General features: G+C 42.7%; 1 protein-coding gene across 2 annotated transcripts in view; it reads left to right on the plus strand.

Moving 5' to 3' along the window:
* The first annotated feature begins 837 nt into the window (after nucleotides 1-837).
* LOC126470099 (cholinesterase) overlaps nucleotides 838-18,293 on the plus strand; it is a 186,229-nt gene continuing 168,773 nt past the window's right edge. For both annotated transcript variants that reach the window (XM_050097670.1, XM_050097679.1), the window contains exon 1: nucleotides 838-1,412. In XM_050097670.1, the coding sequence (XP_049953627.1) occupies nucleotides 1,149-1,412 (264 nt within the window). In that variant the 5' untranslated portion in view covers nucleotides 838-1,148. The remainder of the gene's footprint in view (nucleotides 1,413-18,293) is intronic.

The raw sequence follows: 18,293 nt of genomic DNA on the forward strand, positions 1-18,293 counted from the left end.
TCATTATTTATATTTTATGACAGAAACGTGTCGTTCAAAGTGCTTAAATTAGTGAAATAAAATTTTATTATAGTTGGTCTGTAGAATAATACCTTAAAACAAGTGGTTGCAAAATAATACGTTAAAATAAACTGATACATAGTTCGAAGTAGGGGCTGTACATTTTCACTGGTGCTACGGGATCCGCGCGGCCTTAAACCTGCCCTGTGTCGAATCACTCATTGTTGATCATATGGTATTGGGCCTTCATAATATGATTTAACTGGAGTCGATAACTTGTTGTGAAGGAAATTTCTCACATTTCGAAGTATATTGTTGAACGAAAAAGCCAATTCCGATCAACCATTGCCAGAACGAAACGCCCAGACACATTGTGAAAACGAAACTAACTGTTGTACTAGTCCTACAAAGTGTGTACGATACTTCAAGTTGGACGCTCTATAGAAATCCAGTCTCAATATTTTGTGATTAGTGACATTCACAACGCAGAACCGTAAACGTTGAAAAATCGTCCGCTCCGTAGTCCGAGACCTAGTACTCTTAGTAGCTTCTCTTCCATCCCGTAAGCCGCAGCTGCTTCCAATCTCTTCCTCTGCTGCCATCTAGGGAGGACCGCTGCAGGTCGTTGCGCGCGCTACCTCGCCTGGAACGCGCGAGCTGCGATAGCTGCTGACACCTGCCCGGAAACTTGCCAACTGTGAGGACACCGACGCAAAGACAAAAGGACCGCTTTCCTCTGGTACACCAGAGGGGGGGAATCTCGAAAAACGGCAGGTAGCGCTACCAGGTGAACGTTAGCGAAAACGTTCCAAGGACAAGCCTGACGTTCAGTACAATTCAAACCAGTGCTAGGGATGGCTGTTCTGTAAATAGACGGGCGTGGAACAGCCGTCAATAGCTACCTTGCGATGAGGTTGGTGCAAGTGCTTTCGTACCTACGTGTCACGCATATGTTTACGTATACTTTCTTGTAAATGACAGTAGTAGACTGATGACACGTTGAGGAGTGAGTCGACATCTGTCTATCGCGCGTGGGTTGTCGCCGCTGCTGACAGCATCTGTGTGCGGCAGTCACATGCATACAGACGAACGCGCGTGTTTTGTGTGAGGGCGTTGCCCTGGATACGAAGACAACGGTGGCGTCGAAAATGGCGGCGACCGCACTGAAGACGCCGTTGTTGTTGACATTGTTGTCAGCGTTGTCAGTGCAGTTCGCTTTGTGTCAACAAGTGCCAGGTGGTGGCTACTACAATAGGGACGGAGTGTTCGTACCACCGACCCCCGGGGACCCCAACTACAGGACTTACGTGCTCAATGGTCGTCGTTATGGCCTCAGCCAGCCGCCTCCTGAGTCCGCGTACGGCTACGACAGGAACAGGCCAGGCTTCGACGACAGATACCGGTACCAGCAGGTAAGCAGCAAGCACACCTTTCTTCTACTGCTTCTTTTCCTGAAGAAGGCAGAACCACTATCTCTTCTGAGGGAAGTCGACGCAGGAAAGACAAGGATAACAGTAAACAAACGTATGTTGTCTATTAATTTTTTGTTGATCTTGAACTGCTTGAAATGTAAGCATATCACCCTCCTCAATTAAAAAAAATAAATAAAAAAAACCCACAAGGTTACAGCCGCAGTTCTTCAGTCTCCTTCTTCGGCGTTCTCTTAATCTCGTCTTAAATGGCATGTCCTCTATTTTGCCGATGTATATTGCTTAACCGTAGATTTCCCTTGCTCTCCCTATTCACATGTCGCTGTGTTATTGACTTTTATGATCCCCTTTTATTTTATAAAACGCCCACTTTGCTGCACTCGTCTGGCTATAATCATTTTCCACAGGCCTTCCCTCATCTCATCTTTAAAGAATCTCCTCGTTTCTTAAACAGTCAGTACTTTTGATCTTCATCACGCGTCGTTACACATCTGAAACAAATTTGTGGGCCGATGTCCATTATCCAATAATGTTGACAGTGTTTCTGCTACGCACTGTTGTCTCTGTCAACTCCCTTATGGTATGTTTCAATAAAATGGTTTAGGGGAGAGTAACGACGCTTGGCCCTTTGTGAAGTAAGAGTGAGTGTACATAGAACCGGATCAAACTACTTTTTCCACCGACGGCAAGGCTAGAGAGCCAGCGAGGACAGGAGTACTCGGTCTGCGGCAGAAGGTACAGGATCGAGACCATCTCACGGCTTCTGGACTGTGACGGCTTGGAATACAAATAACTTTCAGCGACTATAAATGTTAGAAATGTAAAAAAATCACGAAGGTGCTCGAGAGAGTTGACGTAATGAACGTGGTTGATGCTTTGTAAACATCACACAGAAAGTAAAACATACAACCTTAAATGGTTCGATGCAAGATAGTAGACGAAAACCATGTAGGGCCTTACGTAAATACTGTGTCCAAATTTGCTGAATATATTTTTGACACCCTGAGTGAAATAATTGTTTACTTAACATTGTCATTATCTCTGTCATGCACCTCACGGTGTTTTGCACGGTATGAATGTAGATCAAGGAGATCAGAATGTGGATTCTAACCATATATATATATATATATATATATATATATATATATATATATATATAGTATTCAGAGTTGCGTCTAAAAGGCGGAAAGTAAATATAAGGCAACATAATTTGCAGAAAAACTACCACTCGAAGCAGTATCTCCGTACTATCTTTCATCAGAGTAAAACAACTTCCAGCTCCCCAGCGCGATGCTTGAAAAATTGTAATGTAAATTTTCTGCAAGCTTAATCTGAAGATGACGGTACAATTAACTCCTCAAAATTAGTAATGCAAATAAATGAATACCCTAGTTCATTAAATGATTGGTTGCAATTGTTATGCCGGCCGCGTTGGCCGTGCGGTTCTAGGCGCTCCAGTCCGGAGCCGCGCTGCTGCTACGGTCGCAGGTTCGAATCCTGCCTCGGGCATGGGTGTGTATGATGTCCTTAGGTTAGTTAGGTTTAAGTAGTTCTAAGTTCTAGGGGACTGAAGACCACAGCAGTTGAGTCCCATAGTGCTCAGAGCCATTTGAACCATTTTTTGCAATTGTTATACGATGGTGTTTAATAACACTGACAGCCGTCAACCTTAAAATGAGATACAATGGACAAGGTTACCTACTCGTTTGAGAGGTACGCTGAAACTGTCAGTTCACCAGGTGGTTCAGTACAGTGTTCAATCTGCTACATGTACGATATGAGATAATTATAGCTTCTTTGATAACTGGTTGTTGCTGCTTCATTCTTCTCTTTCATTCACATTCATACAAGCAAACAATCAATCGCAAATCTGTTTGCGCCGATGATATACCGGAAATGTTTTTCTGTTCGGCTCAATGCAGCTATGCCATGCACGGGGACTATATAAACACTGATATAAGTCATGAGATAGCGAGATGTATATATACATATGGTGGTAGTACGGCGTACACGAGGTATAAAAGGGCAGTGCATTGGCGGAGTTGTCATTTGTATCCAAGTGAGTCATGAGAAAAGGTTTCCGACTTGATTTATGTTCACACAATGGAACGCAGAATGGTAGTTGGAGCTAGAGACATGGGACATTCGATTTCGCAAATCGATAGTAATGTAATTATCTGAAATCCACAGTTTCAAGAGTGGGCCGAGAATACCAGTTTTCGGGCATTACCTCTTACCACGGACAACGCAGTGGCTGGCGGCACTCATTTAACGACCGAGAGCAGCGGCGTTTGCGTAAAATTGCCAGTGCTTAGAGACAAGAAACACTGCGTGAGGTAGCCGCAGATATCAATATGGGACATATGAGAACGTATCCATTAGAACAGTGTGGCGAAATACAGCGTTAATGGGCTGTGGCAACAGACAACCAACACGAGTGCCTTCGCTAACAACAAGACATCGCGTACAGCGCATCTACTGGGCTCGTGGTCATATCGGTTGGACCCTAGGCGACTGGAAAACTGTGGGCTGTTCAGATGAATCCCGATTTCTTTGATGACAGTCGATGGTGGAGTTCGAGTGTGACGCAGACCCTACGAAGCCGTCGACCCAAGTTGTCAACAAGGCACTGTACAAGCAAGTGGTGGTTACATAACGATATGTCCTGTGTTTACATGGAACGGATTGGGTCCTCTGGTCCAACTGAACTGATCATCCACTGGAAATTGTTATATACGGCTAAGTGGGGACCATTTTCAGCCATACGTGAACTTCCATGTTTCCAAAAAGCGATGGAATTTTTATGGAGGGCATTGCGCCATGTCACTGGGCCAGAATTATTCTCAATCGTTTTGAAGAGCGCCCTGGACAATTCGAGCGAATGATTTGGTCACCCAGATCGCCCGACGTGAATCCCAGCGAACATTTATGGGACGTAAGCTAGAGGTCAGTTCGTGCAAATCTTGCACCGGCAACACTTTAGCAATTATGGACGCGAGCATGACTCAATATTTGCTCAGGGGACTTCCAATGATTTCGCTGATAACGTCGGCAGTAAGCTTCTTTCTTCCAACGACTTGTTGAGTACATACCTCTTCGAGTTGCTTTACTGAACCAGGCGAAAGGAGATCCGACCCAATATTAAGAGGTATCGCATGACTTTTGTTGCCTCAGTGTATTCAGTCTGCGACGAGTTGTAACGACAAGCGTATTTACACCAAAAGTAGGTACTCCTGTGAAGAACGAGGATCAGAAGCTCCTCATCGACAAGATGGTGTAATAATAGGTAATCTGTGTAGGACGCAGGAGAGGGAGAGAGAGAGAGAGAGAGAGAGAGAGAGAGAGAAGGAGAAACAATAACAACTTGTATAAGTGGTGACAGTATTACTTTCATCGAAAAGTTGATGTAAAATGGTAAAGCAGTATTGCTATGATGGTTGAATAGGTTTACGGTGGTGCTTTCCGAATCATCACCGCCATAAAAAGAGTGTAGGTAAGGGGCAGAGGCAGATATGAGCTTCACTGATATGGCAGGGCGATACAAGTCTTGAACGTAAAGATGAATTTCAAATTAACTGTTTACATATGGCGACATAACTTTCTGTTTGCAAGACACTGGTAGTAATCGCTTTCATACGATTGCACCGTGAGCATTACCAGGTGAAAGTGGCTACTTTGGTAGATAGCATGTGAAATGTTGAGCTACATGAGACTATTCTGCCTATGAGATCTTTCAGTGCTGTTATTGAACTGGTTAGTAGCACTCTTTCTGTTCTAGAAAAAATGTGCGAAATGTTGTTGCTGTGGTGTAAATGAAGAGAAACAAGCTACGTTTCACTTTTTTCATGGGAGGATCACGAAGTAGATTTATCGGAAGTGTTGTATTGCGTTTATTGACAAAATGCGTCATGCGATAAGCAGACCGATTATCTTCGTTGTCGATAACACCACACCACTCTTGACACTCCGTTCTCTTGATGATACGAGCTCCACCTGTAAAATCACATTCCCTGGTGCTCTTTACCGATAATATGTAGTGGATTCATCTCACATTTCGGAAGTAATATACAGTCGCCTGTAGGGATGACTTTTCCGTGCACCAGAATCTCAGTTTCTTAGGTCACGTATCAGAAACAGAAGCATTCAGTGTACATACAGTGCATAAAAGAGGAAAGAAACACGAAAAAACGTAGTGTGGCAACTCACGTGAGAGGTGACAATATTACTTTTGTCATTTACATAGAAAAGTGCCCTCTAAAATGGTCAGTGTCTTTATGTTGGCTGAGTAGGTTTATGATGGATGGTACGTTGAGAATCATCCTCGTCATAAAAAAAAAAAAAACTGTGCAATTAAAAGGCAGTCTCAGGTATTCTAGGCATGAGCGCGACTGATACGGCGGGACGATACAGGTATTGAACGTGAGATGTATTTCAAATGAAATATACTGTCACAACACCAAACAAAGAGAAGGGAATTCACACTTGTAATTCGTAATTCCAAAACGCATAGGCTAGTAGTTTTAGTTAAACTAATCACTCATGTACAACGGAAGTCCTTGCTTCTGCTGGTCTGAGAGGATTCGTTTTGCCGTTGTATCTGTTTTTCGGCTCATGTTTTCCTTTGTCTATAGTACTTTGACTTCTCCTATGGCTCCCCTCCTCTCTGAGCACTATGGGACTTAACATCTATGGTCATCAGTCCCCTAAAACTTAGAACTACTTAAACCTAACTAACCTAAGGACATCACACAACACCCAGCCATCACGAGGCAGAGAAAATCCCTGACCCCGCCGGGAATCGAACTTCTCCTATGGTAGTTTCCTTCCGTTAAGCTAAGGAGTAGTAAGTAATCAGGCAGTACACTTCCCTTCTAGAAGGGAATAGTTAAAAGCCATGTCTTACTATTCGTATTTACATTTCCTGCAGGCTTTCTGAACCATACCAGGCCAATATTAGGATGCCTCCTCGAAATAGGCCACGTCCCCTATCCTTTCTAACTGAACTACTACTCTGATGTAATCACCTTGACGTCGATACGACGTTTAACTCCCGTTCTTACTCCCTGCCTTCAGACAGGAGCCTTACTTGAACATATTTGTTTTTTGTAATGATATCTTTATTTTGCACACGATCTGCAATTCTTCATCCTGAGAAAAAAATTTATTTCTCTTGCTGTACCCCTGCTTGACATTTACCTATCTGACAATGGCTCTTACTTTTCTTCTTCCACTGTACTTTGAGTATTAGGCTTTTGCCTGCCATGTTTTCTTTGGCCTTCCCAGACTTCTTCAGTCTACCGAATTGTAATTTCTGACTTTGTAAGGTAGTCTGTCAGCGTTCATTCTGTCGAGATGTCCAATCCATTTTATTCTGTTGCTTTTAGTTTTCTTTCTAACGTTAAATATGTTTCGTAACTTTTCGTTAACTCTGAATATGTGTTTGTGAAAGAAACTGAGTCAGGTCACGCTCGCACTACCTTTTCATAGCATGAGATAGTTTCTTAATGTCACTTTAATGTTTAGTAATTTTCGTTGCCTTCTGCCTGTAGGTGGTATAATGGTGGGAAATGGCGTGGAGTGGGAGGGGTCGGAGAAAGGCTTGAATATACGTGAGGGGGGAACAAAGAGAACCGTCCATGTTGCTTCTATAAAACCTGTTTCTGTTATTCATAAACAACATTCACAGTTATCAAGATTAATAGGAAACTCCTGCCTTTGATCATGATGATGATAATGATGTTGGTTTATGGGGCGCTCAACATCGTGGTCATCAGCGCCCATACAAGTTCTCAATCCTTCCATTTCCAGTCTGGCCACGTCTCGAATGTCGCCGGGTGGAGAAAATCCCCGACTCGGTCGAAAATCGAACCCCGTGATCCAGAGGCAGCAACGCTAGCCACTATAAACCGCGAGCTGCGGACTTGGATCATGAATATGGTCCAGAACAAAAAAGCAACTATAATAACGTATTTTTTATGTTTGTGCATGCGAACTGTACTTATATCAGAAGTAATTAGTTACATAAAAGCCGGCCGGTGTGACCGTGCGGTTCTAAGCGCGTCAGTTTGGAACCGCGTGACCGCTACGGTCGCAGGTTCGAATCCTGCCTCGGGTATAGATGTGTGTGATGTCCTTAGGTTAGATAGGTTTATGTAGTTCTAAGTTCTAGGGGACTGATGACCTCAGTAGTTAAGTCCCATAGTGCTCAGAGCCATTTTTGAAGCTACATAAAAGAATTGCGGGATAAACAAATTTTTATTTGAGAACTTTTAACATTGCAGCGCGTCAGCAGTCGTGAATAATTTAATGATTATAAAGAATCCGCCTCGATTGCTAATAGAAACTGGATGTTGACCTAGGTTTCGGCGCGGATAACCACGCCTTCTTAGGAATACATTAAAACTACAAACTGCCTAAAGAGACATTAATGTTGGACCATGCCTCTTTAGGCAGTTTGTTGTGTAGAGTATTCCGAAGAAGGCGTGGTTATGCGTGCCGAAACCTAGGTCAACATCCGGTTTCTATTTGCAATCGAGGCGAATTCTTTACAATCATCAAATTTTTATTGCTTATAGAATGCAATTTATAATTTTAATTCAACAACAATCATGCTAATAGCGCGTGACATCGTCTCTAGCCTCGATAATGGCTTCAATTCGGCGAGGAAGAAAGTCCACATGCTCCTTAAGGTTTGTCGTATGCCAGATCCAGCTAACTCTATCCACTGGTGATTGGATCCCGCGGGATTGGGAGGATATTAATTACTATGCCCCCTCCACTGTTCCAAATAGCAACAGACATTTCCCTTGGGATTAACTACGGGTAATAGAGAATTAACCAACTTGCGACAGAATGCCTGAGTGTTCCTCAAACCAAGGACATACGTGTGCAGTCCTGTGGACATGGCTATTATCTTCGAAAGACAGGAATGTTTACAGTATGCTCATAATTCCGATGGAGGGAAAAAAAATGCAACAACTGATCACCGTGTATATTGAAACAAACATCGTGGTTCACGTTCTCGGTAACGTGTGTGGGTGGACGCAAGTCATGGTACGAAAAACACCAACAAAACATGAGAGAGGCACCTACAAATGCTAAACAAACATATGGAAACACCGGGAGAAATGTGTGCTTGAATATGAATGTAGATGCTAGCCAAGCAAGCTGGTGGCGCTGTTGTCCTCCACCACGAACGGCACCTGTGCAATGTCTTCAATTCGTTATAAATGCCAGTTGTGTTCAGAATAATGTCCTGTGTAGTTGCGACTGTATTACGTCGGGGCTCAGTGAATTCGAACGGCACCACGACAACACGAATGGAGCTCCGAAAGCATGGTATTGTAAGGCGAGTAGAATCCCAGAACCATTCATCAGTGATGAAAATGCATGTAAGAGAACAACTTGGTGCCGAGGCCATAAAACGTGGACAATGGAGCAACTGGAGACAGCCATTTCGTCGAATAAGTCTTGTTTCACATTGTTCCAACAGGTGGCCAAGTTGACATCACAAGAGCGAAACATGGTGAGAGCTCGATGATGACTTGAGTAGGTCATATCGTAGTTTTCCACGAGCTTCTTGGTTACTCAGCAAGGTCACATTATTGCCCAGGTTTATGTGACCATTTGGGCTGTTCATGTCCATCCTATGGTACAATGTTCGTTCCCTAATGATTACGCTCAAGACGACGGGTCCCTTGTTCACTAAGCACGCATCATCCAGGACTGGTTTTGTGAGCACGGGGATGAACTGTTGCATCTCCCCTGGCCTGCACAGTCACATCACCACAATATTGTTGAGCCTTTCTGGCCCACTTTGGAGAGAAGGCTGAGTGATCGCTACCCATCTCCATCATCATCATCTGAGTTTGCCACTATTTTGCAGGAATAATGATATCACATTCCCTTGGAAACCATACAGGACCTGTATTTATCCATTCCGAGACGACTGGAACCCGTTTTGAATGTCAACGGGATTCCTACACCGTATTAGAAATGGTAATAGATTATGTTTGCAACGTTTGCATATTTTTATTCAATTCCTGTACGGGCTAAGCTACACCCTCCACTCTCTACATGTTAAAAGCCCAGTTGGGATCGTGGATTTACTTAACGCTTTGCATTATTTGAAAAGAGACAACATCGCGACTGTCAAGTTAACGTGTTGTTTCGCCGTTTGAAGGCGTATTGCCTCATGTGCTGCTGCTGCGAGGAACGGACTTTCGCGAGGTACTCTCGGGGAAACTATTTCACTGACCGTAGATATTTCTATCGGGTTTGAAACCGATTGTTATTGATAAGGCTTGACATACGCTTCGGGTCTCTTTTACGACCCACTGTTCTTATTCCGTGTATCCTGGCTCAAATGCTACACCTCCATTCCTTGAACACACATAGGACACTCCGCTTCCATACACCAACAAATGGGGAAATTTCATTCACGGTGTGGTCATGGGCACGTCCAAACACGGTAGCTTCTTTCGGCCATTCTGTCACTTTCCACATCGATCCATCTTACTGCGTTGATTTCATACAACCGAACAGTACATCTGATGTCACAAGTCGAGAATCATGTGACCGCTTGGTACCATTTTCACGCCATATACCGCTATCCACAGTGATCAGTGTGTGTGAAATTGGTCAAAAAATGTAGAAAGTTTTTTCTCCGCTCACTAGTTCTGTAGTATGTTAGAAATACTGTCTCGAGTTTTCAGAGTTTAATTCGTGCTATAAATGATGTAAAAGCCATCTTGTTTCAACCAATGCGCAGTGCCACGCCCCTTTTCCTATACGCCTTGTTTGAGATATTTTATTATTCCCTGCCATTAGAGAGATATCTGTAGATTAACGAAGGCTCTGTGCACACTTAGGATGCGACTAATTACGATTTATTAAAGAAATGTACACACGATGGATCAGGAAACCCGAACGAAAGCTTTAATAACGTCATCTAAAAGAAAAGCCCGAAGACAAAATTTTGGTCATCTACTATCGTTAAAATTTCCTCGTATGATGCTCCTCTGGTGTTCAACAATGGTAACACTGGAAGAATCAGAACGCTTATGAGATTATGATTTGATGCAGGTTGCTTCATTGAAAACCTATTCAAGAATACCACTGCCGAACCACACGCCAGAAGGATCAGACTAGAAGAAAGGGATTACATGACGACCAAAAAGACCAAATGTATGACTATGGCCTACTTTGAGGTACTTGCTTCTGGCATAGATCCTAATAAAATTTTGTTCTGCGTTTCCCGTCACTTCATTTTTCACTGCACAAGGAATATTTTCTGCTGAACCATTGCAGACAAAAAGGGTGAAATTTGCTACAGAATTTGTACATACTACAACGCAACTTCCCTCAGTACAAAATTTTTCAAAGGGCTACTTTATTTAAATTTTTTTAAATGAAAATTGCTATGTTTCATAGAAATAAATTTTTAAAAATATTGCGAGACTTCTAAGACTGGTATTCAAAAGCTGGTACACAATTGTTTATCTAATTAATAAGAATAATATACCACATTTAGAAAGTGATAAGTAAACTAACCACCAAAAGTTCCTCATGTAGTAGTATATGGCCCAGAAGTGTCCAGCGACATCCTGATCACAGTATTTAACAAAAAAAATTGAAAAATCCAGATTATAGACAATCAATTTGGACAAAATTTGGTTCAATTATCTTCCGAACAGTAAAAGTTACATTCGTTTTTATATATCCACGTATTTTCTCATACAACCTCCCTTAAGGGGTTGAGCTTATTTCTCTGAGTTGTCGATGATATTTCTGTTGGCATCAGTCAACGTGTTACCGGAAAAAAGCTACCAATCTCGTACTCCGTATACGAGGGGTCTGCCCGGCTTGTGTACTACAGGCATTACTATTCGCCGCACGAAGAGAGTTGCAAAATGACGTGTCGTAAAAGGAAACGAGCTACCGTGCGTGTTTCGTACTCAGAGTGAATGATTCGAATGAGACTTTCGTAAGCACTGGTGAATCATTTGGCCGGCGTAACGGCGCCTTCCACGAAGTCGCTTCGTAGACAGGAAACGGGTACAGATACACGGCGAGAAACGCGTGTCAGCAAATGCTGCAGCACGTTCCTGAGTATCTCTCTCTGCCGTAACAAAACTCAGATAAAAGGCTTAAGCTGGCCTTTATCGCTGTGAAGTCCCCAATTAGCCATCCCTTGTCACACTTAGCTTCTGCAAGTCTACAGAATGGAACACTTGAACATTTCCACATCTTAATGTGAATCAGACATCGGTTGCAATGATACTGCGAGTGGATTTGATAAACAGATCCGCAACTAAAAGTAATTACTAACAAAATCTTCCTGACAGGTTGCAGCTGACTGCAGATAGACGCAGGCGAGCGCCAGTCCAGGATAAGCTCGTCCATTAAGGATACTGTAGTACATGTGGCTTTGTGTTAATCAAAAACAAGTACAGATGACTGTGGCCAGTCACTTACGAATTATTTGTTTATGTGCATAACTGTCTTTCGAATAATTTGTCAGCTCCATCTTCAGATGTGGCATGCAGAAGTTATACAGGGTGGTCCATTGACCACGAAATAAGCGGCAAACGAAAAAACTACGAAGAACGAAACTTGTCTAGCTTGAAGGGGGAAACCAGATGGCGCTATGGTTGGCCCGCTAGATCTACATGTACATGATTACTCTGCAATTCACATTTAAGTGCTTGGCAGAGGGTTCATCGAACCACAATCATACTATCTCTCTACCATTCCACTCCCGAACAGCGCGCGGGAAAAACGAACACCTAAACCTTTCTGTTCGAGCTCTGATTTCTCTTATTTTATTTTGATGATCATTCCTGCCTATGTAGGTTGGGCTCAACAAAATATTTTCGCATTCGGAAGAGAAAGTTGGCGACTGAAATTTCATAAATAGATCTCGCCGCGACGAAAAACCTCTTTGCTTTAATGACTTCCATCCCAACTCGCGTATCATATCTGCCACACTCTCTCCCCTATTACGTGATAATACAAAACTAGCTGCCCTTTTTTGCACCCTTTCGATGTCCTCCGTCAATCCCACCTGGTAAGGATCCCACACCGCGCAGCAATATTCTAACAGAGGACGAACGAGTGTAGTGTAAGCTCTCTCTTTAATGGACTGGTTGCATCTTCTAAGTGTCCTGCCAATGAAACGCAACCTTTGGCTCGCCTTCCCCACAATATTATCTATGTGGTCTTTCCAACTGAAGTTGTTCGTAATTTTAACACCCAGGTACTTAGTTGAGTTGACAGCCTTGAGAATTGTACTATTTATCGAGTAATAGAATTCCAACGGATTTCTTTTGGAACTCATGCGGATCACCTCACACTTTTCGTTATTTGGCGTCAACTGCCACCTGCCACACCATACAGCAATCTTTTCTAAATCGCTTTGCAACTGATACTGGTCTTCGGATGACCTTACTAGACGGTAAATTGCATCGTCATCTGCGAACAACCTAAGAGAAGTGCTCAGATTGTCACCCAGGTCATTTATATAGATCAGGAACAGCAGAGGTCCCAGGACGCTTCCCTGGGGAACATCCGATATCACTTCAATTTTACTCGATGATTTGCCGTCTATTACTACGAACTGCGACCTTCCTGACAGGAAATCACGAATCCAGTCGCACAACTGAGACGATACCCCGTAGGCCCGCAGCTTGATTAGAAGTCGCTTGTGAGGAACGGTGTCAAAAGCCTTCCGGAAATCCAGAAACACGGAATCAACTTGAGATCCCCTGTCGATAGCGGCCATTACTTCGCGCGAATAAACAGCCAACTGCGTTGCACAAGAACGATGTCATAGGTCAAACGGATATCAACTGCGTTTTTTTAAAAATAGGAACCCCCTTTTTTATTACATATTCGTGTAATATGTAAAGAAATATGAATGTTTTAGTTGGACCACTTTTTTCGCTGTTCAGACCAATCTTATGGTGGGAATTGCTTTGCCTTAGTACAGTTGCCAGATCATGAGATTTACATCTCTTAAATATGTTGCAAATATAACAATTTATCCAAAACACCAACAGATTGTGACTGTTCACGGTTACCGTAGGACGTGTTTATAAGTCTATCAAACAGTCACAATCGAAAGCTTCCCGAATGGCTATAAATTGCGGTGGCCAACAATTGCCGTACAATGTTATCTTTACACTAAATCTTGCAGGAATGGGGCAAAGAAATACAGTAGAAGAAGAATGGGTAGCTTTGAGGGATGAAGTAGTGAAGGCAGCAGAGGATCAAGTAGGTAAAAAGACGAGGGCTAGTAGAAATCCTTGGGTAACAGAAGAAATATTGAATTTAATTGATGAAAGGAGAAAATATAAAAATGCAGTAAATGGAGCAGGCAAAAAGGAATACAAACGTCTCAAAAATGAGATCGACAGGAAGTGCAAAATGGCTAAGCAGAAATGGCTAGAGGACAAATGTAAGGATGTAGAGGCTTATCTCACTAGGGGTAAGATAGATACTGCCTACAGGAAAATTAAAGAGACCTTTGGAGATAAGAGAACCACTTGTATGAACATCAAGAGCTCAGATGGAAACCCAGTTCTAAGCAAAGAAAGGAAAGCAGAAAGGTGGAAGGAGTATATAGAGGGTCTATACAAGGGCGATGTACTTGAGGACAATATTATGGAAATAGAAGAGGATGTAGATGAAGATGAAATGGGAGATACGATACTACCTGAAGAGTTTGACAGAGCACTGAAAGACCTGAGTCGAAACAAGGGCCCCGGAGTAGACAACATTCCATTGGAACTACTGACGGCCTTGGGAGACTCAGTCCTGACAAAACTCTACCATCTGGTGAGCAAGATGTGTGAAACAGGCGAAATACCCTCAGACTTCAAGAAGAATATAACAATTCCAATTCCAAAGAAAGCAGGTGTTGACAGATGTGAAAATTACCGAACAGTCAGTTTAATAAGCCACAGCTGCAAAATACTAACGCGAATTCTTTACAGACGAATGGAAAAACTAGTAGAAGCCGACCTCGGGGAAGATCAGTTTGGATTCCGTAGAAATACTGGAACACGTGAGGCAATACTGACCTTACGACTTATCTTAGAAGAAAGATTAAGGAAAGGCAAACCTACGTTTCTAGCATTTGTAGGATTAGAGAAAGCTTTTGACAATGTTGACTGGAATACTCTCTTTCAAATTCTGAAGGTGGCAGGGGTAAAATACAGGGAGCAAAAGGCTATTTACAATTTATACAGAAACCAGATGGCAGTTATAAGAGTCGGGGGACATGAAAGGGAAGCAGTTGTTGGGAAGGGAGTAAGACAGGGTTGTAGCCTCTCCCCGATGTTATTCAATCTGTATTTTGAGCAAGCAGTAAAGGAAACAAAAGAAAAATTCGGAGTAGGTATTAAAATCCATGGAGAAGAAATAAAAACTTTGAGGTTCGCCGATGACATTATAATTCTGTCAGAGAAAGCAAAGGACTTGGAAGAGCAGTTGAACGGAATGGATAGCGTCTTGAAAGGAGGATATAAGATGAACATCAACAAAAGCAAAACGAGGATAATGGAATGTAGTCGAATAAGTCGGGTGATGCTGAGGGAATTAGATTAGGAAATGAGACACTTTAAGTAGTAAAGGAGTTTTGCTATTTGGGGAGCAAAATAACTGATGATGGTCGAAGTAGAGAGGATATAAAATGTAGACTGGCAATGGCAAGGAAAGCGTTTCTGAAGGCGAGAAATTTGTTAACATCGAGTATAGATTTAAGTGTCAGGAAGTCATTTCTGAAAGTATTTGTATGGAGTGTAGCCATGTATGGAAGTGAAACATGAACGATATATAGTTTGGACAAGAAGAGAAGCTTTCGAAATGTGGTGCTACAGAAGAATGCTGAAGATTAGATGGGTAGATCACATAACTAATGAGGAAGTATTGAAAAGGATTGGGGAGAAGAGAAGTTTGTGGCACAACTTGACCAGAAGAAAGGATCGGTTGGTAGGACATGTTCTGAGGCATCAAGGGATCACCAATTTAGTATTGGAGGGCAGCGTGGAGGGTAAAAATCGTAGAGGGAGACCAAGAGATGAATACACTAAGCAGATTCAGAAGGATGTAGGTTGCAGTAGGTACTGGGAGATGAAAAAGCTTGCACATGATAGAGTAGCATGGAGAGCTGCATCAAACCAGTCTCAGGACTGAAGACCACGACAACAACAAATCTTGCAGCCGCAGCATATGTGTCGGCAACTGAGAGAAATTTGCTATCAATAGCCTTTAATGGCATTGCAGGATAAAAGGTGTTAAAACATTTGAAAAGAGTCTCATACATGCTTAAACACCACATTGTAAAAACATGCGTCAAGTGACAGTAACCAGAACCTCTGGGCTAAGCCTGGCGTAGTCATTTCCGCGCTTACTGCTGAAGTTGGCCCAGGCTATCTCCGTTGGCGCAGAAGTCGATCAGGGCGTAATCATCGTATGTTTACAACGTTGTTACTCCCCTTGTCCGCCCCAGTAGCTGAGTGGTCAGCGTGGCGGATTGCCGTCCTCTGGGCCCGGGTTCGATTCCCGGCTGGGTCGGAGATTTTCTCCGCTCAGGGACTGGGTGTTGTGTTGTGTTCATCATCATTTCATCCCCATCCGGCGTGCGGGTCGCCCAATGTGGCGCCGAATGTAATAACACCTGCGATATGGCGGCCGGACCTGCCCCGCGAGGGGCCTCCCGGCCAATGACGCCAAACGCTCATTTCCATACTCCCCTTTCCAACCGTAGAGACGGTCGGTAAATAAATTTGGACACAATTTAGCAAAATGTTATTTTTGGTTTATTTCTTTATAAAATGCCAGGGGCAGATGTGGACTCTGACCACATTTTATTGGTTATAAACCGTAGATTAAAACTGGAGAAACTGCAAAAGGTAGGAATTTAAGGAGATGGATCCTGAATAAACTGAAAGAACCAGAGGCTGTAGAGAACTTCAGAGAGAGCACTAGGAAACGATTGAAACAAGGGAAAGAAATACAGTAGAAGACGAATGGGTAACTTTGAGAGATGAAATAGTGAAGGAGCAGAATTAAATTTAATTGATGAAAGGAGAAAATATAAAAATGCAGTAAATGAAGCAGGCGAAAAGGAATACAAACGTCTCAAAAATGAGCGAGTGCAAAATGGCTAAGCAGGGATGGCTAGAGGACAAATGTAAGGATGTAGAGACATACATCGCTAGACTAAGATAGATAATGCCTGCAGCACAATTAAAGAGACTTTTGCAGAAAAGTTGAATATCAAGAGCTCAGATGGAAAACCTATCCTAAGCAAAGAAGGGAAAGCAGGAAGGGTCTATAGAAGGGCGATGTACTTCTGAGCATATTATGCAAATGGAAGGGGACGTAGATAAAGATGAAGTGGGAGATATGATACTGCGTGAATAATTTGACAGAGCGCTGAAAGACTTAAGTCAGAAAAAGGTCCCAGGAGTAAACAACATTTTATTACAACTACTGATAGCCTTGGGAGAACGAACCATCACAAAACTCTACCATCTGATGAGCATGGTGTATGAGACAGGCGAAATGCCCTCAGACTTCAACAAGAGTATGATAATTCCAATCCCAAAAAAGCAGGTGTCGACAGGTGTGAAAATTACCGAACTATCAGTTTAATAAGTCATGGCTGCAAAATACTAACACGGATTATTTACAGACGAATGGAAAAACTGGTAGAAGCCGACCTCGGGGAAGATCTGTTTGGCTTTCGTAGAGATATTGGAACACGTGAGGCAATACAGACACTACGACTTATCTTAGCAAATAGATTAAGGAAAGGCAAACCTACGTTTCTAGCATTTGTAGACTTATAGAAAGCTTTTAATGATGTTGACTGGAATACTCTCTTTCAAATTCTGAAGGTGGCAGGGGTAAAACACAGGGGGCGAAAGGCTATTTACAATTTGTACAGAAACCAGATGGCAGTATAAGAGTTGAGGAGCATGAATGGGAAGCAGTGGTTGAGAAGGGAGTATGACAGGGTTGTAGCCTACCCCTGATGTTATTCAGTCTGTATATTGAGCAAGCAGTAAAGGAAACAAAAGAAAAGTTTGCAAAATGGCTCTGAGCACCATGCGACTTAACTTCTGAGGTCATCAGTCGCCTAGAACTTAGAACTAATTAAACCTAACTAACCTAAGGACATCACACACATCCATGCCCGAGGCAGGATTCGAACCTGCGACCGAAGCGGTCGCTCGGCTCCAGACTGTAGCGCCTAGAACCGCACGGCCACTCCGGCCGGCAAAAGTTTGCAGTAGGAATTAAAATCCACGGAGAAGAAATAAAAACTTTGAGATTTGCCGATGCCATTGTAATTGTATCAGAGACAGCAAAGGACCTGGAAGAGCAATTGAAAAGAATGGACAGTGTCTTGAAAGGAGGATATAAGGTGCACATCAACAAAAACAAAACGAGGATAATGGAATGTAGTCGAATTAAGTCGGGTGATGCTGAGGGAATTAGATTAGGAAATGAGACACTTTGAGTAGTAGATGAGTTTTGCTATTTCGGGAGCAAACTAACTGATGATAGTCGAAGTAGTGAGGATATAAAATGTGGACTGGCAACGGCGAGGAAAGCGTTTCTGAAGAAGAGAAATTTGTTAATATCGAGTATAGATTTAAGTGTCTTTTCTGAAGATATTTGTATGGAGTGTAGCCATGTATGGAAGTGAAACGTGGACGATAAATAGTTTAGACAAAAAGAGAATAGAAGCTTTCGAAATGTGGTGCTACAGAAGAATGCTGAAGATTAGGTGGGCAGATCATGTAACTAATGAGAAGGTAGTGAGTAGAATTGGGGAGAAGAGGAGTTTGT

This window comes from Schistocerca serialis, chromosome 1 (genome assembly GCF_023864345.2).
Source record: "Schistocerca serialis cubense isolate TAMUIC-IGC-003099 chromosome 1, iqSchSeri2.2, whole genome shotgun sequence".
NCBI classification, from domain to species: domain Eukaryota; kingdom Metazoa; phylum Arthropoda; class Insecta; order Orthoptera; family Acrididae; genus Schistocerca; species Schistocerca serialis.